The 23,737-nt window shown below is 35.2% G+C and overlaps 1 protein-coding gene and 1 non-coding gene across 2 annotated transcripts in view; one reads left to right on the plus strand and one right to left on the minus strand.

Moving 5' to 3' along the window:
- Positions 1-23,737, plus strand: part of LRRIQ1 (leucine rich repeats and IQ motif containing 1) — a 246,312-nt gene that overhangs the window by 65,531 nt on the left and 157,044 nt on the right. The window contains exons 13-16 of the mRNA XM_056116978.1: positions 3,009-3,082; positions 14,582-14,675; positions 19,522-19,701; positions 22,642-23,091. Of these exons, the coding sequence (XP_055972953.1) occupies positions 3,009-3,082; positions 14,582-14,675; positions 19,522-19,701; positions 22,642-23,091 (798 nt within the window). The remainder of the gene's footprint in view (positions 1-3,008; positions 3,083-14,581; positions 14,676-19,521; positions 19,702-22,641; positions 23,092-23,737) is intronic.
- On the minus strand, positions 10,106-10,212 carry LOC130029604 (U6 spliceosomal RNA). Its single transcript, XR_008793378.1, has one exon. It is a non-coding gene; the product is annotated as a U6 spliceosomal RNA (small nuclear RNA).

The following is a 23,737-nucleotide window of genomic DNA, read 5'->3' on the forward strand; positions in this document are numbered from 1 at the left end:
ATTTATTCTAGGATTTATAAAAAGTGAACTAAAATTATTAGTTGTTAGCATTATCCACTTTGCATTAAGCCTTTACAGTTTGTTTGACTTTTTTTTTTATAGCAATAGCAGATTTAGAAAATCTTATAATCTGTTGATATGTGTTTGAATTGTATTTGTACATATTACCTGCTGGTTGATGTGGAAAAAAGTTTTCACAGCCTGAATCTAGTTTTCTTTTACCTGTAAAAGAGACAGAAATACTTGCTTGTTATATTTTATGATGATCTAAATATGAAATATGTTATTACATGTTGCAAAGTTGAGAGTTTTATAAATGTGATATTTTTGTGCTTAATATGTAATTTGAATTGTATTTATATATGTATATTTATACAATCTATATGTTAAAATTTTTGATAAATATTTTCATCACAAGGAAGAAATTATGAGTCCATATGCTTTTTTCTCTAACAAATGAAATACATATAAAGAATGATACTTACTACATATTGTTTGAAATACTTGTTTCATCCTGACTTCTGTTTTAAATTTTCATTAGAACATGTGACTGTTTTAAGTTTGACTCAGAGGAGTTTTAACTGGAAGACTCTCTGGCTTCACAAGCCTTTCTACTTCCAGTGAGATCCTAAGTAGGAGCAGAAAGTGGAAACTATTACCCATTGGCTTCTCATTGTACAAATCTTTTGCTTTTTGTCGTCTTTGAAATTTATATCTTTTTTATGCCCAGGGCTAATGTGACAAGGTCAAATGGTATTAGGTTTTCACTAATGTCCTTTGTCTCTCTGGTTTGAATTTTCTTGGAAAAAATATACACAGAATGTTAGTAAAAGGAAAAATTCTAGAGATTTAAAGAAACAGATTTTACTATTAGGTTTCTACCATCCTTATGAATAGTCATAAAGGTGAATGAATAGCTAGCTTTCTTGATTAAAATTCATAAATGAAAAATAATGTGATTTCAGGTCATGATTATCTGAAAAGATAGTATCTTGGTATTGCAGAAGTATTTGTTGCAATAAAATATTTTCTTTCAAGGATTTATTTTTGTTAGGAGTATTTTTATTTTTGTTTCTAAAGCATTATTACTTATTCTTATCTGATATCACCATAAGACCTGTATGTGGCCTATATTTTGCCATCTTATTGTCAAAACCATGAGATGTATTATCCATTTAGCAATTTTTTTAGAGACAGGCATAGTATAATTGTACTAAAAGTAAAAAATATTAAATAAATGGAATAATTATAAATATGTATTTACTTGAGTTTAAATTATTTATGTGTAATAATTATCTAGAACATTTCTATGTAGAAAATATCACAAAATTTGAACTTAAGTTCACTTTCAGCAAAGCTTTGACTTTCCCCGTTCTCTCACTCACTCTTCTCTTCCAGTATGTCACAATTTAGTAAATTACATCAGGGATTTTCTGTACAAACAATTAAATAATAATTATGTATAAATACAATGACCAAGATTTTAGCTGTTTCATTCTTTTATATCTTGTTCTTTTTCTATAGAAATTGCCTTTAAGAAGTTGTGTTGTTAGACTTGTATATGGACTAATATGTACTTAGTATTGGCTACACTCAGGTAGATCTTCTTCAGCCTCATTATTTAGTCTATTTTTTTTATCAGTAGTATCTTCTGTCTCTTGGCTAATGCAGAACAGGTTAGTACATGAGAGGAGTCAAGGTCAATAAAAAGGTTACTTTTGTTCCAAACCCCAGGAGACTTGTAGTCACAGTATTATTCAGTGAGTTTCTGACCTTACAATAATAGAATTTTTTCCATGGCAGTGTATTTTGGCCAAAATAAAGATGTAAAAGCCTCTGCTATGACAACTGGAAAGACCATATAAGAATCAAAAATTTGAAATAAATGAAAAGCAATGCATATTTTTTAATATCAGAAGTGGTACTTTACTCAAAGCGTATTTGATCAGTTACACATCCCCAACAATTAGGAGAAAAGATCACTTTAAAAAAATAATTTTTTATACATAGAGAATGTATATTTTATTGCGAATCAAGCTAAAGTTAAGTTTTTACATAGTTTTTTTTTTATTTTTGATGTGTATTTAACCATCACATGCTTTCTTTGCTTGAATATGGTTTTATAATGACAATTTCACTTAAAATATTTGAAATTTTAAAAGAAAGACAAAAGTTTAATATTAGAATTTAAGCATGCATGCATTAATAATAATTGTTAGTATATTTCTGCTAAATTTAAGTTCTTTCTGTTGGTACAAAACATTTGCTATTATTGTATTACATGGATTATTTATGTAGTGAGCATATGTATATAGTACACAATATACTGTAGAAATAACCCTAGAGAAACTTTGTATACTTTGTGTATTTTTAATCTAGTAAACAAAATCTTTATTGTTAAAGGTGATGATGATTTTTTCTTGAAAAGTGAAAATAATTGCTTTCTCTTAAAATTAGAGACTATAGTTTTCATTCAGGAAATCTACATAAAGATATAACAGATTGCCTGCAATTTTTTCTTTTAACATGACAAATCTATACAAAATTTAAAAATCTATACAATATTAAAAATATTTGCATACTGATATACATTAATATTAATATTTGCAATTAGTATTTATAATTTATTATAAGTTTGATATGTAAATGAACATTTCAAACAAAATAAATATTTAGAAATTTATAATTATTAAATCAAAAAATACTTGGAATGATTGTTGCAGTTGTATTAGACACACACATTGCATAACTAATGTATATAATGGAAAATAATTATATGAGATAAATCTATAGTTGTTGTTACTGTGTCTGGCATATCGAATACTCTCCATTTTATAGTCAGTTACTATATAAAAAATATATATCTTTATTACTAATAAGTAAACTATATAACACATTATTATGCTATATTATAATCATAAATTATTGCTATATAAAGTTACATCTTATTTAAAGTCATTTATAAGGACAGTATATAAACATTTTTATGATATATGTTTTGTTTTCAGTTTGACAAAGATAGCACCACTTTTTCATTTTATATCTTTGGAAAAACTAGATGTCAGCAACAATTGTCTTTCTGGTAAGTTTAGACTAATATATATATATATTATAAAGACATTTCTGATATTTTGTTTGGTAAAATAAGGCAAAGTTGTTTTGAATATATCTGTTAATGACATTTACAAAAATGTTTACATATTTCAGTTTAGAGAAGGAAAAATTTAAACCCTATCCTCTGACAGTCTTCAGCAGGTCTTAGTGTTAAATTGACATTATTGACTAGTACTGTAGCACTGTTCTCCCATTTTTCATTTTGTTGCTCGAGGAGGCCCAGTAACGTCTCCATTGTGAGACTAGTTGTTACTATGTTTGGCATATCCTTTACATCACGGGGAGCTTGCCAGTCTTTGCCATGTGGGAGAGATACTCTCGGTAGCTTGCTGGGCTCTCCAAGAGGGGCGGAGGAATCGAACCCGGCTCAGCCAGGCCAGCTGCATGCAAGGCAAACACCCTACCGTTGTGCTATTCCTCCAGTCCGACATTATTGACATTATTGACATTAATCCATTTAACAGGAGAAAAACATAAAAGTTTATTTTTTCTGTATGTATATGGGAATCTTCACACAAAAACTAATAGCCCAAAGGAGGGGTTCGAGTTGAGCACATATATTGTGTTGAACGGAGTAGTAGGAAGACAGCAGAGTGCAAAGGGACTAGTAAAGACAGGGTTTAGTGTGACAAGTCAGTGTACTTTTCATTTGGCCCGTTTCCTATTCTTGAGATAGAACGTTGCTCTCTTGGGACAGGGAAGGTATCTTTCACATGGGAATTTTATGTTCTGTTTCTAAATGGAATAAAAAAAGATTGTGGCATCCATCTTTTTTTAAACCTTTGCTTTTTTGGGTGACACCCAGAGATTCTCAGGGGCTACTCCTGGCTCTGCACTCAGGAATTACTCCTGGCATAACCGGGTCAGCTGTGTGCAAGGCAAACCCCATACCCACTACTATTGCTCTGGACCAGCATCCATCTTTTATATTATTTTTTAATTTATTTTACTGTTCTGTAATTTACAGAGTAATTGATAGCAGAGATTTAGGCACAATATTTCAACACCAATCCTTCCCCTAGTGTCAACTTCCCTCCTCCCGTGGTCCCATGATCTCCCATGACAACCCTGACCTACCAACTTGACATGCACATTACAAAGTTCGGTGACTGCAGCTTAGATCTCATCTTTTCAGTGTTGTTGACTCTGTGCTTTGAATATATAGCTAAACCCACATCAGCGGTATAACTGAAACCTCAACCCATTACTTCCCATTCTCATTTTCTTCATTTTCCCCCTTATTGTTCTTTCTCTGTCTTCTCCCTATATCCGAAGATCAAGGTTGACCTAAGATATTCAATGAGGAAATGTAATGTTATCTTTTTTTTCACTGTTTTGTACGTTTAACTAAAAGTAGTCAATGTGCCAGAACAGCAGATTGGGGTAGCATGTTCTGAATTCCTTTGAAAGCATGCTACAGTAATTTAATCATATTGAAAAATAATTTTAAAATCACATTGTTTCCATATCTTGTGAGAGACTTGGGAAAATGTGGTAATTATATTTTATTTGAACTTCAGATGTTCTTTACCCATTAAACTTAGAGCCAAATGAAGGAAATGAGTAAATAAAATTGTGAAATTAATTGACTCCTAAGACATATAAAGGAGACACTCTTTAAAATTATTGAAAGAATGGCACATTAATTTGTTGACTGATTTTTCCCAACGCTTCCTCTTACTTATACCCAGTCAGTTCCCTCATGAATAAAACCTCAGTTCTAAATTCATTTTGAGTGTTTGACCCTATTATATTAGGGCCATCAAATGATATTTTATCTGCGCCTCCAACTTTCTTTTTCCCACATTCATGTGATAATTTAGTTCTACCATGCTATTTACCTTACTAGTATGTAAGTATCACATAATATAGTTTTATATACTTCCTTTTGATCAATATTTTATTGCAAGTTGGGTGTATTATGATTATAATATTTTAAGAAAATTATTGTATGATTTTTGTGAGTATATGTCTTAGTTCTGAGTAAATATGTGAACATAATAGCTAGAGTAATAGAGTAGATGAATATTTAACTTTATAATAAACTGAGAAACTATTCCCAAAGTAGTTATAACATTTATACCATACTATAGATGGATCATTACAGAGGGCGGTTAGAATTTTATTTTGTTATTTCATTATAGTGAACTTTTTATTTCACTGAAGCATAAGAACAATGATCATCTTTATTTTAATTTATTTGTAATTTCTGTGTATTATTTTGCTTTGTTCAAGTGTCTATTTAAAATATTAAGTTACATTTTCTTATCATTTGTACAGGTAAGTCCATCTTTATCATAGCGTATGATTTTTTTGTCAAGAATATTTTATTTTTCTATAATTTTTTTATTAAAAAAATTTTTAATAGTGAGACATCATGAGGTACAGTTGCAGACTTACACATTATTGTGCTTGGGTTTCAATTATATAATGATCAAATACCATCACTCCACCAGTGCCCACTTCCCACCACCATGCATCCCAGTATCCCTCCAACCCCCATCCCCCCATCCCACCCTGGCTCTGTGGCAGGGCATTCCCCTCTGTTCTCTCTCTCCTTTTGGGTGTTGTGGTTTGCAAAAGAAACATTGAGTGGCAATCATGTTTGGTCTATAGTCTACTTTCAGCATGCTTCTCCCATCCTGGGAGGGTCCTCCCAACACCTTTATTTGGTGTTCCCCTCTTTATCTGAGCTCCCTTTTCCCTAGTGTGTGTGGTTGGCCTCCAAGTCATGGAGTAGAATTCCTGGTACTAATCTCGGCCATTCTTGGGTGTTAGTTTCCTATTTTGTTACTTTATGTGCCCCAGATGAATGCAATCTTTCTATGTCTGTCCCTTTCTTTCTGAGTCATTTTGCTTAACATGATATTTTTCATGTAGTGCCACTTGTATGTGAATTTCATGACTTCGTCTTTTCTAACAGCTACATAGTACTCCATTGTGTAAATGTACCAAAATTTCTTTAACCAGTCATCTGTTCTTGGGCACTCAGGTTTTTTCCAGATTCTGGCTATTGTAAAGAATGCTGCAATAAACAGGCAATTGCAGATGTCACTTCGACTATAATTTTTTGCCTCTCTGGGATATATTCCCAGGAGTGGTATTGCTGGATCAAATGGTAGCTCAATTTCTAATTTTTTGAGAATCAACCATACTGTTTTCCAAAAGGGCTGAACCAGTCGGCAGTCCCACCAACAGTGAAGGAGTGTCCCTTTCTCACCACATCCTCGCCAGCACCGGTTGCTTTTGTTCTTGTGGATATGGACCAGTCTCTGTGGTGTGAAGTGATATCTCACTGTGGTTTTGATCTACATCTCCCTAATGATTAATGATGTGGAACATTTTCTCATGTGCCTTTTAACCATTCAGATTTCTTCTTTGTGAAAGTTTCTATTCATTTCATCTCCCCATTTTTTGATGGGGTTGAATGTTTTCTTTTTGTGGAGTTAAACCAGTACTTTGTATATCCTTGAAATTAACCCCTTATCAGATGTGTAGTTGGCGAATATCCTTTCCCATTCTGTAGACTGTCTTTGTATTTTGGTCACTGTTTCTTTGGAGGTGCAGAAGCTTCTTAGTTTAAGATAGTCCCATTTGTCTATCTCTGTTTTCACTTGCTTGGTCAGCGGTGTGACATCTTTGAAGACACCATTAGCTTCTATGTCATGAAGGGTTTTGCCAACTTTTTCCTCAATGTACCTTATAGATTCCGGTCTGATGTTGAGGTCTTTAATCCACTTAGATCTTACTTTTGTACATGGAGTTAGGCAGAGATCTGAGCCCATTTTTTTTTGCATGTAGCCGTCCAGTTTTGCCAGCATAATTTGTTAAAGAGGCTTTCCCTTCTCCACTTCACTTTTCTTGCCCCCTTATCGAAGATTAGATGCTTGGGAGGAGATGTCAGTATATTCAATCCTGTTCCATTGGTCTACAGCTCTGCCTTTGTTCCAGTACCATGCTGTTTTAATTATTACTGCCTTGTAGTAGAGTTTGAAGTTAGGGAGGTTGATTCCTCCCATTTTCTTTTTCCCAAGATTTTCGTTAGCTATTTGTGGGGGCTTATTCTTCCATATAAATTTCAGGAGTGTTTGCTCCACTTCTTTGAAGAATGTCATGGGTATCCTAATAGGGATTGAGATGAATTTATACAGTGCTTTGGGAAGTATTGCCATTTAGACAATGTTAATTCTCCCGATCCATGTACAGGGGATATTTTTCCATTTCCTTGTGTCCTCTTTTATTTGCTGAAGTAGCGTTTTGTAGTTTTCTTTGTACAGATCCTTTACTTCCTTAGTTAAGGTGATTCCTAGGTGCTTGATTTTCTGGGGCACAATTGTGAATGGGATTGTATTCTTCATGTCACTTTCTTCTCTCTCACTATTTGCGTATAAGAAAGCCATGGACTTTTGGGTATTGATTTTATAGCCTGCCACTTTATTATGCAAGCCTATTGTTTCTAGAAGTTTCTTGGTAGAGGTTTTAGGATTCTCTAGGTATAGTATCATATTGTCTGCGAATAGTGAGAGCTTGATTTCTTCCTTTCCTACCTGGATGCCCCTAATATCTTTTCCTTGCCTAATCGCTATTGCAAGTACCTCCAGTACTATATTGAACAGCAGTGGAGAGAGTGGACATTCTTGTCTCGTCCCTGATCTTAGAGGGATGGCTCTCAGTTTCTCGCCATTGAGGACGATGCTTGCTGTAGGCTTGTGGTAGATGGCTTTAACTATATTGAGGAAAGTTCCCTCTATACCCATTTTGTCGAGGCTTTTCATCATAAATGGGTGCTGGATCTTGTCAAATGCTTTCTCTGCATCTATTGATATGATCATATGATTTTTATCTTTTCTTTTGTTGATATGGTGGATTATGTTGTTTGATTTCCGAGTGTTGAACCAGCCTTGCATCCCCGGGATGAATCCTACTTGGTCATGATCTTTTTGATGAGTAGTTGAATTTTATTTGCTAGTATTTTGTTGAGAATCTTCGCATCTGTGTTCATCAGAGATATAGGCCTGTAGTTTTCTTTTCTCGTGGTGTCTTTGTTTCCTTTTGGTATTAGAGAGATATGAGCTTCATAGAAACTGTTTGGGAGAGTTTCCGTTTTTTCAATTTCCTGGAAAAGCTTGAGAAGGACTGGCAGCAGGTCCTCTTTAAATGTTTTAAAAAATTCGCTAGTGAATCCATCTGGGCCCGGGATTTTGTTTTTGGGAAGACTTTTGATTGCAGTTTCTATTTTGTTGATGTTAATAGGTCTATTCAGATACTCCAGATCTTCTTGATTCAGCTTTGGGAGATTATAGGATTCCAGGAATTTGTCCATTTCTTCTAGGTTCTCTTGTTTCGTGGCATACAGACTTTCAAAGTAGTCTCTGATGATCTTTTGGATTTCTTTGGTTTCTGTTGTGATATCCCCCTTCTCATTTCTGATTCGATTTATTATGGTTCTCTCTCTGTTTCTTTGTGAGTGTTGCTAGTGGTTATCTATCTTGTTTATTTTCTCGAAGAACCAGCTCTTGGTTTCATTGATCTTTCGGATTGTTTCTTTGGTTTCCATGTCATTGATTTCTGCTCTAAGTTTTATGATCTCTTTCCTTCTGCCTGATTTAGGCTCTTTCTGTTGATCCTTTTCTAAGGTCTTGAGCTGCGAGGTCAAGTTGTTTATGTGCATCGTTTCTACAGACCTAAGATATGCTTGCAGAGCTATAAATTTTCCCCTTAATACGGCTTTCGCTGCATCCCATAGGTTCTGGTAGCTCGTGTCTTCATTCTCTTTTGTTTCCAAGTATCTTTTGATTTCATCCTTGACTTCATTCCTGACCCACTCGTTGTTCAGCATCTAGTTGTTTGACTTCCAGGTGTTTGATTTGGTTTTCCGTGTCTGTGTGTGATTCACTTCTATCCTCAGTGCATCATGGTCTGAAAAGATGGCTGATACTATTTCTATCTTCCCGATTCTGTTGAGGTATGTTTTGTGTCCTAGCACATGGTCTAGTTTGGAAAATGTTCCGTGTGCACTGGAGAAGAATGTCTATTCTTTCTTTTGAGGGTGTAAAGCCCTGTAAAGGTCTATAAGCCCTCTCTCTTCTATTTCTTCTTTCAAAGCCAATGATTCCTTGCTGGGTTTTGTTCTTGTTGATCTGTCCAGAGGTGATAGGGCAATGTTGAAGTCTCCAAGTACTATTGTGTTGCTTGTAATGTCCTCCTTAAAATCTGTTAGCAGTTGTTTTAAATATTTAGCTGTTCCCTCATTAGGTGTGTATACATTTAAGAGTGTGATTTCTTCCTGTTGTACGTATCCCCTGATGAAGAGAAAATAGCCTTCACTGTCCCTTCTAGTCTTTTTCAAGGTGAAATTAATGTTGTCGGATACTAGTATGGCCACCTCAGCTTTTTTGCAGGAGCTGTTTGCTTGCAGGATTGTTTTCCATCCTTTGACTTTGAGTCTGTGTTTGCTCTGAGTGTCGAGATGAGTTTCTTGTAGGCAGCAGAATGTTGGGTTCTGTCTCTGTATCCATTTTGCCACTCTGTGTCTCTTAAATGGTGAATTGAGACCGTTGACATTGAGAGAGAGTATGGTTATGGGGTTTTGTGTCATGTTTCTGTGCGGGTGTGCTGTGGTTGTAGGATTTGCCTTGTCTTATAGTAGCCCCTTTAGGCCTTGTTTTAGGTTTGGTTTTGAGTCTATGAAGTTCCTGAGCTACTGTTTATCTAGAAAATAGTGTAGCGTTCCTTGGATTTTGAGTGAGAGTTTAGCCGGATAGAGTATTCTCAGTGAAGCATTCATTTCAGTGAGTTTTTTGACTATATCTCGCCACTGCCTTTGGGCTTGTAGGGTTTCCTCTGATAGGTCTGCTGTGAATCTCAGGGGTGCTCCTTTGTATGTGATTTCCTTTTTTGCCCTTGCTGCTTGCAGTACTGTGTCTCTATCGGCAGCATCGATCATTCTAACTATAATATGTCTTGGAGTGTTTCTGTTGGAGTCTCTTTTAAAAATATGGAACGCTTCACAAATTTGCGTGTCATCCTTGCACAGGGGCCATGCTAATCTTCTCTGTATTGTTCCAATTTTAGTATATGTGCTGCCGAAGCGAGCAGGCCTATCCAGGTGCTCTGCTTACTCTTGTTTCAACTTTGGAGGTTATAGGTGTTCAAAAGTGTATCCATTTCTTCTAGGTTCTCTAGTCTAATGGCATCAAGATTTTCAAAGTAATCAATTCATGATGAGACTTTACTTTCTGTGCTATCTATTTTGATATCTATTCTTTCATTTCTGATTTGGCAGAAGGATTTTCTCTTGTTCTTTCTTTGTGACCCTTACTGAAAATAGTCAATCTTGTTTTTTCTTTTACAGAATCAGCTCTTGATTTCACTGATTTTTATATTTTGTTTTTATTTTATTAATTTATTCTCTAAGTTTTATTATTTCCTTTATTCTGTTAGTTTTGAATACCTTTTGTTGATCTTTTTCAAGCTCCCTACACTGTACTATTGTGTTCTTTATATGAGACTTTTCTTGCTTCCTAGTGAACACGTGCATTCTGTGAACTTTCCTCTTAACTTCACTTTTGCTGTGTTCCTTATGTTCTGATAACTCAATCTTCATTTTCATTTGTTTTCAGAAGTAATTTTATTTCTTCATTATATAACTGATTGTTCAGTTATGAATTGTTTAATTTTTAGTGTTGAGTTTTCCCCCCATTTCTGTTTATGGTTTATTTTAATTTTCAGAGCCTCATGATCTGGAAGGTTATTTGATATAATTTATAACTTATTTGATTTTAAGGAGATATGTTTTGTGATGGGCTTGAGCGATAGCACAGTGGGTAGGGTGTTTGCCTTGCACACAGCTGACCTGGGTTCGATTCCTTCTCCCCTCCCCCCCCCGAAGAGCCCAGAAAGCTACCAAGAGTTTCCCACCCGCACAGCAGATCCTGTCAAATTCCCCGTGGCATATCTGATATGCCAAAAACAGTAACAACAAGTCTACAATGGAGACATTACTGGTGCCCGCTCCAGGAAATTGATGAACAATGGGAGAACAGTGCTACAGTGTTACAGTGCTGTTTTGTGACCCATTATGTGGTCAACTCTTAGAAAGTGTCCCACGTGCACTGTAGAAGAATGTGTACTCTGATGAGTTAAGAGCCCTATTTTTCTGCTAGGCCCATATCTTCCATTTCTTTTTTTTTCCTTTTTGGGTTACATCCGGTGATGCACAGACAGGGGTTACTCCTGGCTCTGCACTCAGGATTTACTCCTGATGGTGCTGGGGGACCATATGGGATGCTGGGAATCAAACCCTGGTCGGCCACGTGTAAGGCAAACACCCTACCTGCTGTGCTATCACTCCAACCCCTTCTATTTCATTTTTAAAACTGTTATTTATTTAAAGATCTATGATTTGCAAAGTTATTGATTGATTTAAGCATGCATAATTTGACACCAATCCCAGCATTGGTCTCAACTTCCCTCCACTAGAATTTCCATGTTCCCTCCCCCCCACCCACTAATCTCACACCTGCCACCTTGACAGACACATTTCAAAGTCCTGTGGTTGTTTAAATCTTGTGTCTTCATTGTTATTGAGTATGTGCTTTAGATAGATAGCTAGACCACTCTTCCACTTCACAGGTATATCCAGGGCCCTGACTCCTTTTATCCCATTACTTCCCTTTCACTTCTTCCTCCACCGCCCCCCCACCCCTTGGTTTCTTTCCTTCTCTGTCCTTATTCCTCCTAATACTCTAGGGCTAAGGCTGATCGAGGATTCCCCTTTTACTATATTACATTTTCTCACTGAATTATTTTATACATTACTAAGCTCTCAGTGTTCTGTTTTGAATGACTAGGAATATATGAGAATTTGGTTGCTGGTTGTTCAAAAATAAAAACTGATTGTACTTAACAGAATTACATTCTGTTACCCTGCTTGCCCTTTTTTTTCTATTAACATTTTTATCATAGAAAAGTTCAAAGTTCAAATCTGTTAGCAAAAGGAGAATGGAATAATAAAGTAATCTGCCTGCCCGTAGTACACACAGATTAAGTAGTACTCACCTTTTAGCCGTATCTGTTTCATCTCTGTCCTTCTCTCTTTTTTTTTAAATTGTTTTTTGGGTTACTCCTGGCTCTGCACTCAGGAATTACTCCTGGCAGTGCTCAGGGGACCATATGGGATGCTGGGAATTGAACCCAGGTCGGCCGTGTGCAAGGCAAACGCCCTACCTGTTATGCTATTGCTCCAGTCCTTTTCCTTCTCTATTTTCAATGACTGTGCTCTGACTTACCCCATCTGGTCTGGGGCTGGAGAAATAGCTCAGCTTGCTAGAGCACATGCTTTGTTTCCTGGAGGCTCAAGTTTGATGTCCAGGACCCCTGAGCACAGCAAGGAGTAACCCCTGAGCACCACCAGGTGCAGTACACTGTCACCCCTACACCAGAAAAAGCGCCCCATTGTCAAAAGTGAGTATCTCGCTTACTGATTGTAGTCTTTCCATTCACTTCACTTTGGGAACTTTTTCTTGATTTAGAATTTATGTTAAAGCTAGTTGGTTGGTTATTCCTTACTGATACATTGTTACTACTACACATTTTTCTTTTTCTTAATTGACTCATCAGGAGATAGATAGTTATAAAGTTATTCATGATTGAGTTTCAGTTATACAATGTTTCAATACCCATCCCTTCACTGGTTTACATTTCCCACCACCGATGTCCCCAGTTTCCCTCCTGCCACCCTAACCCGCCTCTCTGGCAGGTACTTTTCTATTCTTTCTTGTATTGTAGCCACTATAGTTTGCTGTTCTGTTACTGAATTTACCTGTTGTTGATTTGTAGTGAGTGCCCTAATACGATTATTCACTTAAGAAAAAATTTTTAATGGACATCCCATCAATGGCCAAGACTCAGAGACTATAAAAACCCAGCTCCCGGAAGCAAATGCGGCCGTGGGACATCTTATTATCTCATTCCTACTTTGGACATACTGGCGGGCTACCGAATGTAACCTACCCACACGGCAGAGTCTGGAAAACTCCCCGTGGCGTACCCAATATGCCAAATACCAGTAACAGTGATGGGTCTCATTCTCCTAAAGAGCCTTGAATATGGCACTTTCTTAAAAATCTCAGGGCTAGGATGAAGGAGACGTTACTGGGGCCTGCTCAAGGCAATCGACGAATAACAGGATGGTCGTGATCGTGGTCGTGACTGATAAGTGAGGTCATCATGTGTTTGACCTTTTTCTTCTGTTACTTTTTACACCACTGATAAGTGAAGTTATTCTGTGTTGACCTTCTAGCTTATTTCACTCACCATGGATGTCTTTCAGTTCCAACAAAGTTGCAGCAAATTGCATGATTTCATCTTTCTTTGAGGCTGCATAGTATTCCTTTATATATACCATATCTTCACAATCCCGCATCTTTTGTTGGGCACCTAGGTTGATTCCATTTCTTAGCTATTGCATTAAGTGCTGCAATGAATAACTGTGTATATGGCCTTTTGAATGAATGTTTTTTTGTCCTGGAGGTTGATGCCCAAAAGTGGAATTGCTGGGTCATATGGCAGCTCAATTCTAAATTCCCTGTGAGCTCTCCATACTGTTTTCCCCAGGATTTGTCCAGACAAAATTCCCACCAGTGAATGAGAATTTCTTTTTCACCATATCCCTGACAACACAGATTGTCCCTAATATTTTTGATATGTGCAATTCTCACAGGTGTGAGAAGATATCTTTGTCATCTTGATTTGAAATTCTCTAATAATAAGTGATGCTGAGCACTCTTTCATGTCTTTTTGGTCATCCCCTGTCTTCCTCTGAGAAGTATCTGTTTATTTCCTCTCCCAGTGGGTTTTTGTTGTTGTTGATTTTTGTTAGTACTTTATATATCCTGGATATCAGGTCTTTATCTTATGTGTTGAATAAGAATATTATTTCCCATTCAGTAATATGTTTTTTATGTGAGAACAATTCTGGTGTAAATTACCAGGGATAATATTTATAAACTGACCTACTGTTTTTTTTTTACTTTTGAAAGTATAAGATAACAATATAATTCTCTTTAGGTGTCTGCTTAGTTTTAAAACTTTTTAAAAATAATCTCACTTTTTTTAAATTTGGTTTACAATCTGTGTGAGCTGTTAAGGCCCCTTACACACATTATCTCAATGTCAGTCATCATCCTATGGGATAAAGATTAGCAAACCTGAATTACAAAGAAGTAGTATTATTTTAATAATTAATACAACTGCTACAGGGTAAAAATATTTATGTATCTGGATACATAAATACATATGTGTCATGGTTTATATTCTTAAAACATTATCTCTTATCATTGAATTTTAAAGTTTAAATTGTTTTTCTTGCTTTTAATAGCTAACTAGTAAATACAATAGTCAATGATTTATATGTTTTTCTTTGTGTTACCTTTTATAATTATTTTTATTGTCCTTTTTTTGGTAGATCTTTCAAGTGCCAAAAGCTGGTTTGATTCATGCTATTCTCTCCGTGAATTATCTCTCACTGGAAACCCAATACTTCAGGAAATAAACTGGAGGTAAAGAAGCATTGTCGCTCCCCATGAATGTTTTATGATAGTAGGAGAAACATAATTTGATGAACACTTTTCTGAATATGCAAATTCTTTGGGAAAATTTAATGCAATTATATTAAAAATAAATGAGAAAAAATTTTTGAAAAAGGAAAAATTTTTTAAAAAGATTTTTTTTTTTGCTTCTTGGGTCACACCCGGCAATGCACAGGGGTTACTCCTGGCTCATACACTCAGGAATTACCCCTGGCGGTGCCCAGGGGACCATATGGGATGCTGGGAATTGATCCCGGGTCAGCCGCGTACAAGGCAAAAGCCCTACCCACTGTGCTATCACTCCAGCCCCAAAAGATTTTTATTTTTAATTTTTAACTTTGAATTTATAAAATAGAAAATATACTTGTTTAGAAATTTGGGGAGTGGGCTGATTTTGAGGTGATACCTAATGCTGTGTGAAGTATCCTCCTGGCTCTATGCTAAGAAATCGCTCTTTGCAGGCTCTGGAAACCATATGCAATGCCGGGTCTCCACACCAGGTGGCCTTGTGCATGGCAAATGACCTACCTGGTGGACCATCTCTCTGCTCCCTGGAATATTGCAGTAATTTTAAATGAATTTCCTTACCTTCAATTTTCCCTAAGAAATCAGTCTTTTTGTATTTTATGTAAGTAATAAATACCAAGTAATAATGGCACCAGTATTTATAGCTATTTAAATTCCTTGCATATCTTAAAGGTAACATAAATATTTTTAACCATCTTTTCCTACTTTCTGAAATTCTCCTCCCTCATCTCAAATAGCAGCAGTCAAGATACTCTTGAACAAGATCATGCTTTCCAGATGAGATGCTCTTTATTGAGATTTAAAGCACTTATGCCTAAGTATTGAGTGTAGGGCTGAAGCAGTGGGTAGGGCGTTTGACTTGCACGTAGCTGACTCGGGTTCGATTCCTCCCCCCATGTCAGAGAGCCCAGCAAGCTACCAAGAGTATCCCGCCCACACAGCAGAGCCTTGCAAGCTACCCGCGACATATTCGATATGCCAAAAATAGTATCAACAAGTCTCACAATGGAGACATTACTGGTGCCCACTCGAGCAAATGGATGAACAATGAAGGACAGTGCTACAGTGCTATGTCCAAGGATTGAGTGTTCACTTCTATGAGCCAGGTCTTGGAATCAAGTGTCCCTACAAAAAGAATAGTTCAATATTATACAAAAAAAGTTCATCTCAGAAAGTGATTTTTTTTAATGGTGAAAACATCTGGTGATTTGTTTTTAGATAAGTGCCTTTACTTTCCCAATTACATAACAAGTCTATGGTAACAAAATTAAGTAATGAGCTTATTATTCAGAGAAAGTTCATTAGAGCCTATTTTTCAATGAGGTGTTAGGCAAACACAATGTGAATTCTCTTACTGATGCAGAACCAATGTCTGTCAGAACAGCTATTATGTTACTTATCACAACTAAAAGTAAGCCCAGGTCTTTAATAATCTTTGGTTTATTTATTATTTTGTCTGTATGGAAAATACACACTTATTTTATGACCAAAATATAGTTTTAGAGAAATTTATTAATATGAATCTGTTGCAAATATATAAAGGTGTATATTGAGATATTATCATGTTAATTATATATAGGTACATATATACTTAATAGTTTTAAAGAAAACAATTATATCATGGAAATAACTTAGGCTGTATATTTATTACTTAATTATTTAGATATTAGAATTTATGTTATGTTTGAATAAATTCTAGACTAGTTACATCAATTTTAAAATTTTTGCCTGTCAAATTTTACTTCTATCTGTTAACCTAAATAGAATTTTTATGATTTTAAAGGATTCATTTATCTAGGGCTGGAGCAATAGCACAACAGGTAGGGTGTTTGCCTTGCACGTGGCTGACCTGGGTTTGATTCCTTTGTGCCTCTCTGAGAGCCCGGCAAGCCATCAAGAGTATCCCACCTGCGCAGCAGAACCTGGCAAGCTCCCCGTGGCGTATTTGATATGCCAGAAACAGTAATAACAAGTCTTGCAATAGAGACGTTACTGGTTCCTGTTCGACCAAATCAATGAACAATGGGAGGACAGTGCTACAGTGCTACAGTGCAGAGGCTTTAAAATCTAGTAAACTGTCAAATAGAATTTATTAATGAAAGATTTAACTTTAATAGTGAGATCCAATGAACTTTATATAACCCCTTGGTACCAAAAGAGGGATTAGTTATAGAATTTCCCAATTGGCTTCTTACTTTCATGTCTAGCCAGTGATAACATGGACAAAACTGATGCACTGAAAAAAAAAAATCTCTTTTAAAACCTTAATCTGCAGATTCAGTTAAGAATCTCCTTTGGGAGTGTGTTTCATTCATTGATGATTAATAGAGCTTCTTAAGTGACAGAATATTCACAGGAAATTTTCACTAAATGAAATATTGATTCAGCTCTTGGCTAGGATGAACCCAGCTGAAAAAACTAATGTGAAATCTCACAATATTCTTATACTTCATTTCCAGCATGAATCAACTTGAGACAGAACTTTCTACTATATTCATTATAGACTCATAAAGTGGCATTTGAACTTAAGGGCACTACATGCACTAATAACATATAGATATGAGAAATTTTCCTTAATAGAAGGAAAAATATATTTTAAAATTAAATAGTTTAATTTGTATATTTATTATAAAAATCAACAGTTTTAAATGTATATTGTAGTCTAGAAGAGGCAGAAAAACAAAAATTTTATATACAAAGTTAATTTAAAGTATTTTAATTAAAGTAAACAGTTTAGAGACTTTTTTTCATTTTATTATTTTTTTAAAAATTTATTTATTGAATCACCATAAGAACAGTTACAAAGCTTTCAGGTTTAAGACTCGGTCATACAATGACCAATCACCCATCCCTTCACCAGTGCATATTGTCCCCCACCAAGAACCCCAATATACCTCCTATCCAATCCCATGACTCCCCATGCCTGTGAAGCAGATGATTTCCACTTAACTCTCTCTCTACTTTGATTACATTCATTATTTCAAAAAAAGATGCATCCTTGTTATTTGGAATTTTCTCCCAACAATCAAACCTGCTGAAAAGCCATCGTGAAATATTTGTTTTCTCTTGCTGGTTATGAGGACCGTGTGATGTTTTCTGATTTGGATTTCTGATAGTTTACTAATTAAGTATGGAGGAATTTCTGCAAAAAGCTGCATAGTTCCAAGATTGGTCTGTGAGCCTCTGGGGCCATGGCCATGCTGGAGAGCCGCTCATGGGGGGCAACTTGTGGTCTCAGCAGGGCAAGAAGGATGTGCCAGTTCCACCCCCCATCCCATGAGGCCACAGTTGCCCCGTCACTGTCGGCTTATACCTGGTTGTCCAATAAGCTCTGAGGCAGTGGTCACCATGCCGCCAGCTGGGGGGGGTGGGTGGAAGATAAAGACACCCTTTCCCTCTGGGGGGTGGGGCATGGCGCCATAGCTTAATGTACAGTCCATTCACATCTCTGCCAAAAGCCACTGGGTTCCGAATTAGGTCTGTGTGCCTCTGGGGCCATGGCCATGCCAGAGAGCCACTCATGGGGGGCAATTCGTGGTCTCGGCAGGGCAAGAATGATGTGCTGATTCCACCCCCATCCCAGACACTTTAATATAAAGGTAATATAAAGGTACACAAAAATATCTTTCCATTTATTTGATCTTGTTATCTTTTATCAAAATAATATAGTTTTCTTCATAACAGGTTTTTGACCATGAAGTTTTATTGTTTCAAAAAGTACATTATTACCTTTGAAAAGTGGTCTTCTGAAAAAAAAAAAAAGCCCTCTCCCCCATGATATATTTGTAGAAAGACTAGGTATGTTTCTTAAATGGCTAGGTCCACTAAAAAGTTTTTGCCACGCCATTTTATTTCACAATAATCATTTAAATTGATAGAGATTTCCATTTTTATTAAATATTTATTAGTTTGATCCTTAGCAAGATTTTAGGATTTTAAGATTTATCGTAATTTTAGATATCTACGTCATGAAAAATATGGTAAACCTCACCTATTATTTTCAATATATTTTACTTCACCTCTTTTCTCAATATATTTTACTATGAAACAATCAGAGTTCCAATCTATTTCTGAAGTAAACAACAGCGTTCAGTAATGGTACTTTAATAACCTTGTTTTAAAAAAGTTCATCTGGGGTGGTAGGTCATTTGCCTTCCATGCCCGGCCAAACGGGGTTTGATTCCCAGCATCCCATATGGTCCCTCGAGCACCACCAGGAGTAATCCCTGAGTGCATGAGCCAGAAGTAAGCCCTGTGCATCGCTGGGTGTGACCCAAAAAAGCAAAAAAAAAAAAAAAGTACAGCTGATTTATAAGTACAGCTTTTTGTTATCTGATTATCATGTGATTACCATAAATACAGCCTTTTTTCTACCATTCTCAAGTTTCTAACTGCTTAAATTTTCCATTTGCATTTAAGTGGAAAACAAATATTTATGCATGAGAAACATGAATATAAAATGTTAAAGGCTGGAAAGATAGCACAGGTATTAAGGCACTTGCTTTCTGTTCTCCAGCACCACACATAGTCCCCAAATACTACAAGGTGTGTTCTCTCGCACAGAGTCAGAAGTAAGCCACAAATACCACTGGATTTGATTCCCAAACTGAACAAACAAAACATACAGTTTTATAACAAATAAAATTTAAAACAAATTTTACAGTATTGCTTTCTCTACATATCTGCATTTTCTCAGTTCTCTGAGTTGTCATTTAATCAGAATGTAACTGAAATTTACTTTAGTTTTAAACTCTTTTCAAAATTATTGCATTTTTCCTGTTTTCAATAGGAATTTTTTACTTAAGATCTTACCTGCTCTAAGAATCCTCAATGGTGAAATGTTAAACTCTTATTTAGAAAACCACATGGAAGAATCCTACCAACCAGAATTTCGCTGTCTGCTGGAATTTAGCCAGTCCCAGATTAGAGAATTAAAATTATTGGTCGAAAAGTATATTACTGGAAAAAGGTAAGAGTATTATATATTCCTTGTCATTTCTAAAAGAAGTAATGCATATTACTTAAAATAATCTGATTAATATAACCATACTGTTTTGGACTTTAAAGCAGTATGTTTCAGGGATATTCACCTTTAGAAAACTAGACTTTAATTCTTATTATTCAAAATATATTAGCGTGTGTAATGAATGCAATTTGAAATATACATTTTAAAATAAATGAAAATAAAGATTGCATCCTGTAAAGATACAGTCATTCATGTAGATGGTTATAAATTTATTTCACCAATGACCATAAGACCATAATACTTCTCCATATATTATACTTTACTCAAATAGTACAGCATTAGATATAATAGAAAATTAAATGAATAAACAGTTACTTTGGAGCAAGGCAAGTATTTTTTTTTCATTTTTTAGTTTTCTATTAGTGAATCACCATGAGGTACAGTTACAGACTTACAAACTTTCATTCTTGTGTTTCAGTCATACAATGCTCGAGTACCCATCCTTCCACCAGTGCCCGTTCTCCACCACGGATGATCCCAGTATCCCACCCCCAACCCCACCCCCTTCACCCTACCTCTCCTCTGTGGCAGGGCATTCCCTTTTGTTCTTTCTCTCCTTTTGGATGCTGTGGTTTGCAATAGAGATACTGAGTGGCCATCGTGATCTATAGTCTACTTTCAGCGCATATCTCCCATTCCAAGTGGGTTCTCCAAACACACTTTACCTGGTGTTCCCTTCTCTATCTGAGCTGCCTTTTCCTCCAGCATCTGAGGCCAGTTTCCAAGCCATGGAGCAAACCTCTCGGTACTTATTTCTACTATTCTTGGGTGCTAGTCTCCCATTCTGTTACTTTATATTCCACAGATGAGTATGATCTTTCTATGTCTGCCCCTCTCTTTTTGACTCATTTCACTTAGCATGATACAACAAGGCAAGTTTTTAATAGATATATTTATTATACATAAGGTATCAGATTGTACGTATGTTTAATTTATATATTAAGCTATTACAGGAGTTAAATTAGAAACAAAATTAATGGAACTTTGTATTATACACCAAAAATTATAATTCAGAATGAAAATAAAAAATAACAGTGATAGAACTTTTGAGGTTAGAGGTATTACCATCCAAAATTTTAATTCAAAATGAAAATGGACCTTTCCATAACTATTGTAAAATTTGTGTTGCATTAGAAATTTCAACTGAAAAGGAAAATGATTACATTTTTAATTATGATCTTATATGTATAACTGGAATGCTAATATATGCTTCCAAATATCTAAACTAAATTAGCATTCATAATTCTGTCCATAAAATTCCATGGGTTGGTTTTTCCTATCAAAATAATTTTAATAGTAATTCATCTTATAAACACATATTGAAACTTTGAAATAGTTTCAGTTGCTATAATTATTTAATTGTAATAAATACTCGGGTAATTTACAACTCTCTTTTGGCAAATTTAAGTTTCCTTAATATATGTATTAGTGTATATTGTTTTAATATGAAGAATACTCTTAGGATTTGGTGACCTACAGCAATGCTCAGGGTTCTGGGGTTACTTTCTGTGATTCTATTGGGGAAGGTTCTATGTGGGACTTCAAAGATGAGGTGCTACTCAGAATTGTGTTGCTAGACATTACCCGGACCACCTCGATGGTGCTCAGGGACCTCAGTGCTACATTTGATAATACTTAGGGAGACACATGGTGCTGAGAATGAAACCACTGGCTAAATGAAAGGCAAGGGTCCGAACCATTGTGCTATCTCTCCAGCCCTAAAAGTTTACATTGACCACATCCTCTATGTTGAAATTTAGATTTCACAATTTCTTTGGACAGTGTATTATCATTACAAATTGTTTCATTAAAATTAAATGAAAAATAAACTACACTGGTATGTTTAGTCATAAATGATTATAGATTCAGCTTCTAACCTCAAACATTGTGAGGTTAGTATTGTGACATTCCTTAATATTAAATTAAACCTTTTCTGAATGATTTTCCACTAATGTAAATGAAATATAACGTATCTGAAATATATTAGAGGGCTAATTATTGTTGTGCTAAGCATTAAAACTATAATCCTTCTCCTTAGAAAGTAATTATTTTATTTGATTTAGTTAAATAATTTTATATTTTCTACATTCTGCATAGTTTCACATAATAATTAAGATACCCTGTCTGTATATTAAATTTATTTAGAAAATATAAAGTTAAAGTAAAATTAGAAATAACAAAACATAAAGAAAAATAAATGTAGTCAAGTATATGATTCACATGTGCAAAGTCTTTCATATTATTATTGAATGGCTCAAATATAGAAAGCATACAATATTTGATTAATTTAACAAATCATAACTTCAGTATGATATTAACCAGCATTTATTCTAAAGAATCACAAGCATCTGTGTATTAAAGCATTGAATTTTCTTTGCAATGGATCTTTTTCTCCGGAGAAAAATGGGACTAAAAACTTTCCCATGATGTAAGTTCTTTGTTTAAAAGTCCAGTACAAATATTTCACATGGCAAGAGTTGATGTCAAAAGTACTTTAATCTTTGTTTCATAAATAACATCTCTAAATTTAGGCTGCCATGATCTCTCATATTCATGGTGAAAAAAGCATGCATTTTTCTCATTCATGTCTATCAAAAATACCTATAATAAATTGGTTATAAAACTTCCATAGTTTTCTAGATTTACATATCTAAATTAATTAAGCAAATATTTACATATTTTCTAGAACAAGATCAATTTTATATAAATAGAAACAATTTTTCTATTTTTTTAGTTTAAACACTGATTTACAAAGTTGTTTATAATGCAGTTGTTAAAATTGAGTAAAGTTTAATGTTCATGAAAATATCGGTAAATGTATACAATTTTATAATTATCTGGATTAATTCTTACTATAAATGCCCTCATTATTTATTCGGTCAGAAATATATTCACTTTGGATGCTGCAGAAAGTCTTTGCCTTTATTTTACGAAGATGATGACACTAAGTAATGAGCATCGATTTGCACATGAGCAAGGTGATGAAACTATCAACATGAGAGAAGAGCTAGAAGCCCAGCAAAAACATGTATTGCCTAAAAATAGTGATACAGTGCTGCAGAGGAGAGACCTTAACTCAAACTATGTGAGAAAACACAGCCCAGAAGCACCAGATGTTGCTGAGAAAAGGAAGGGTTCTGATTCTGTCCATTTTCCATTAGACACCTCCTCTTGCTTTGAAGGTAGGAAAGGGAGACGTCAAGAAACAATCCATCAAGAAGCTGAGGACAGCAACAGAAGCAGTGTCCCCACCAAAAGACTTCCCTCCATGGAAACAGTAATGACAAATTCTCCACTAAGTGACTGCCAAAATATTGGATATCATGACAAAATGTAAGATATAGGTCTGTTTTTTTTTTATTTTATAGGTGCCACTTTTCTTTTTTATTCTGGTTAAAAGCCTTCATCATGTTACCAAATGATTTAATAAAGGGTTGGGATCTATGTTAATCTTTTATGCTGATACCCTAATTATGTTTTCAGTTTTTTTTTTTTTGTGAGGGGGCACAGGATAGCAGAGAGAGGAAGAACAGTCTCCCAAAATGTGGCCACTCAGAGGAGGTACTTAGGAACCCCCACCCACACTGTCCCTGCCTTTGCAAAAAGAAAAAGAGACAACTGAGTAGATGATACCTGGAGCATACTTTTCACTCAGTGTTGAAACCTCTTTCCCCCTTTAAATTAGGTCTAGCAGAGCCTGCTACTGAAAGTGTGTTGTCTTCCACCTTTTTTTGTATTTTCTTAGAAATTCTGCCTCTTATTTTAGCAAATGCATGTTGAATCCCTATTGCATACAAGGCATTTCAGCTATCACTGATCAGAGCAGTGCTTAGTGATTTCTAGAGCAAAATACTAGTGTGATGTGCTGAAAATGAACATGTGCTTACTAATGTAAGTTTTTGAAAAATATTAAAAGTGGCTTTAACATTTATGAATTGTAGTCTTATTTGGGAGTGAGGTGTGGAATTGGAATTGGGAA

The sequence above is a fragment of the Sorex fumeus genome, unplaced genomic scaffold (assembly GCF_029834395.1).
Source record: "Sorex fumeus unplaced genomic scaffold, SorFum_2.1 ptg000003l, whole genome shotgun sequence".
Classification (NCBI taxonomy): Eukaryota; Metazoa; Chordata; class Mammalia; order Eulipotyphla; family Soricidae; genus Sorex; species Sorex fumeus.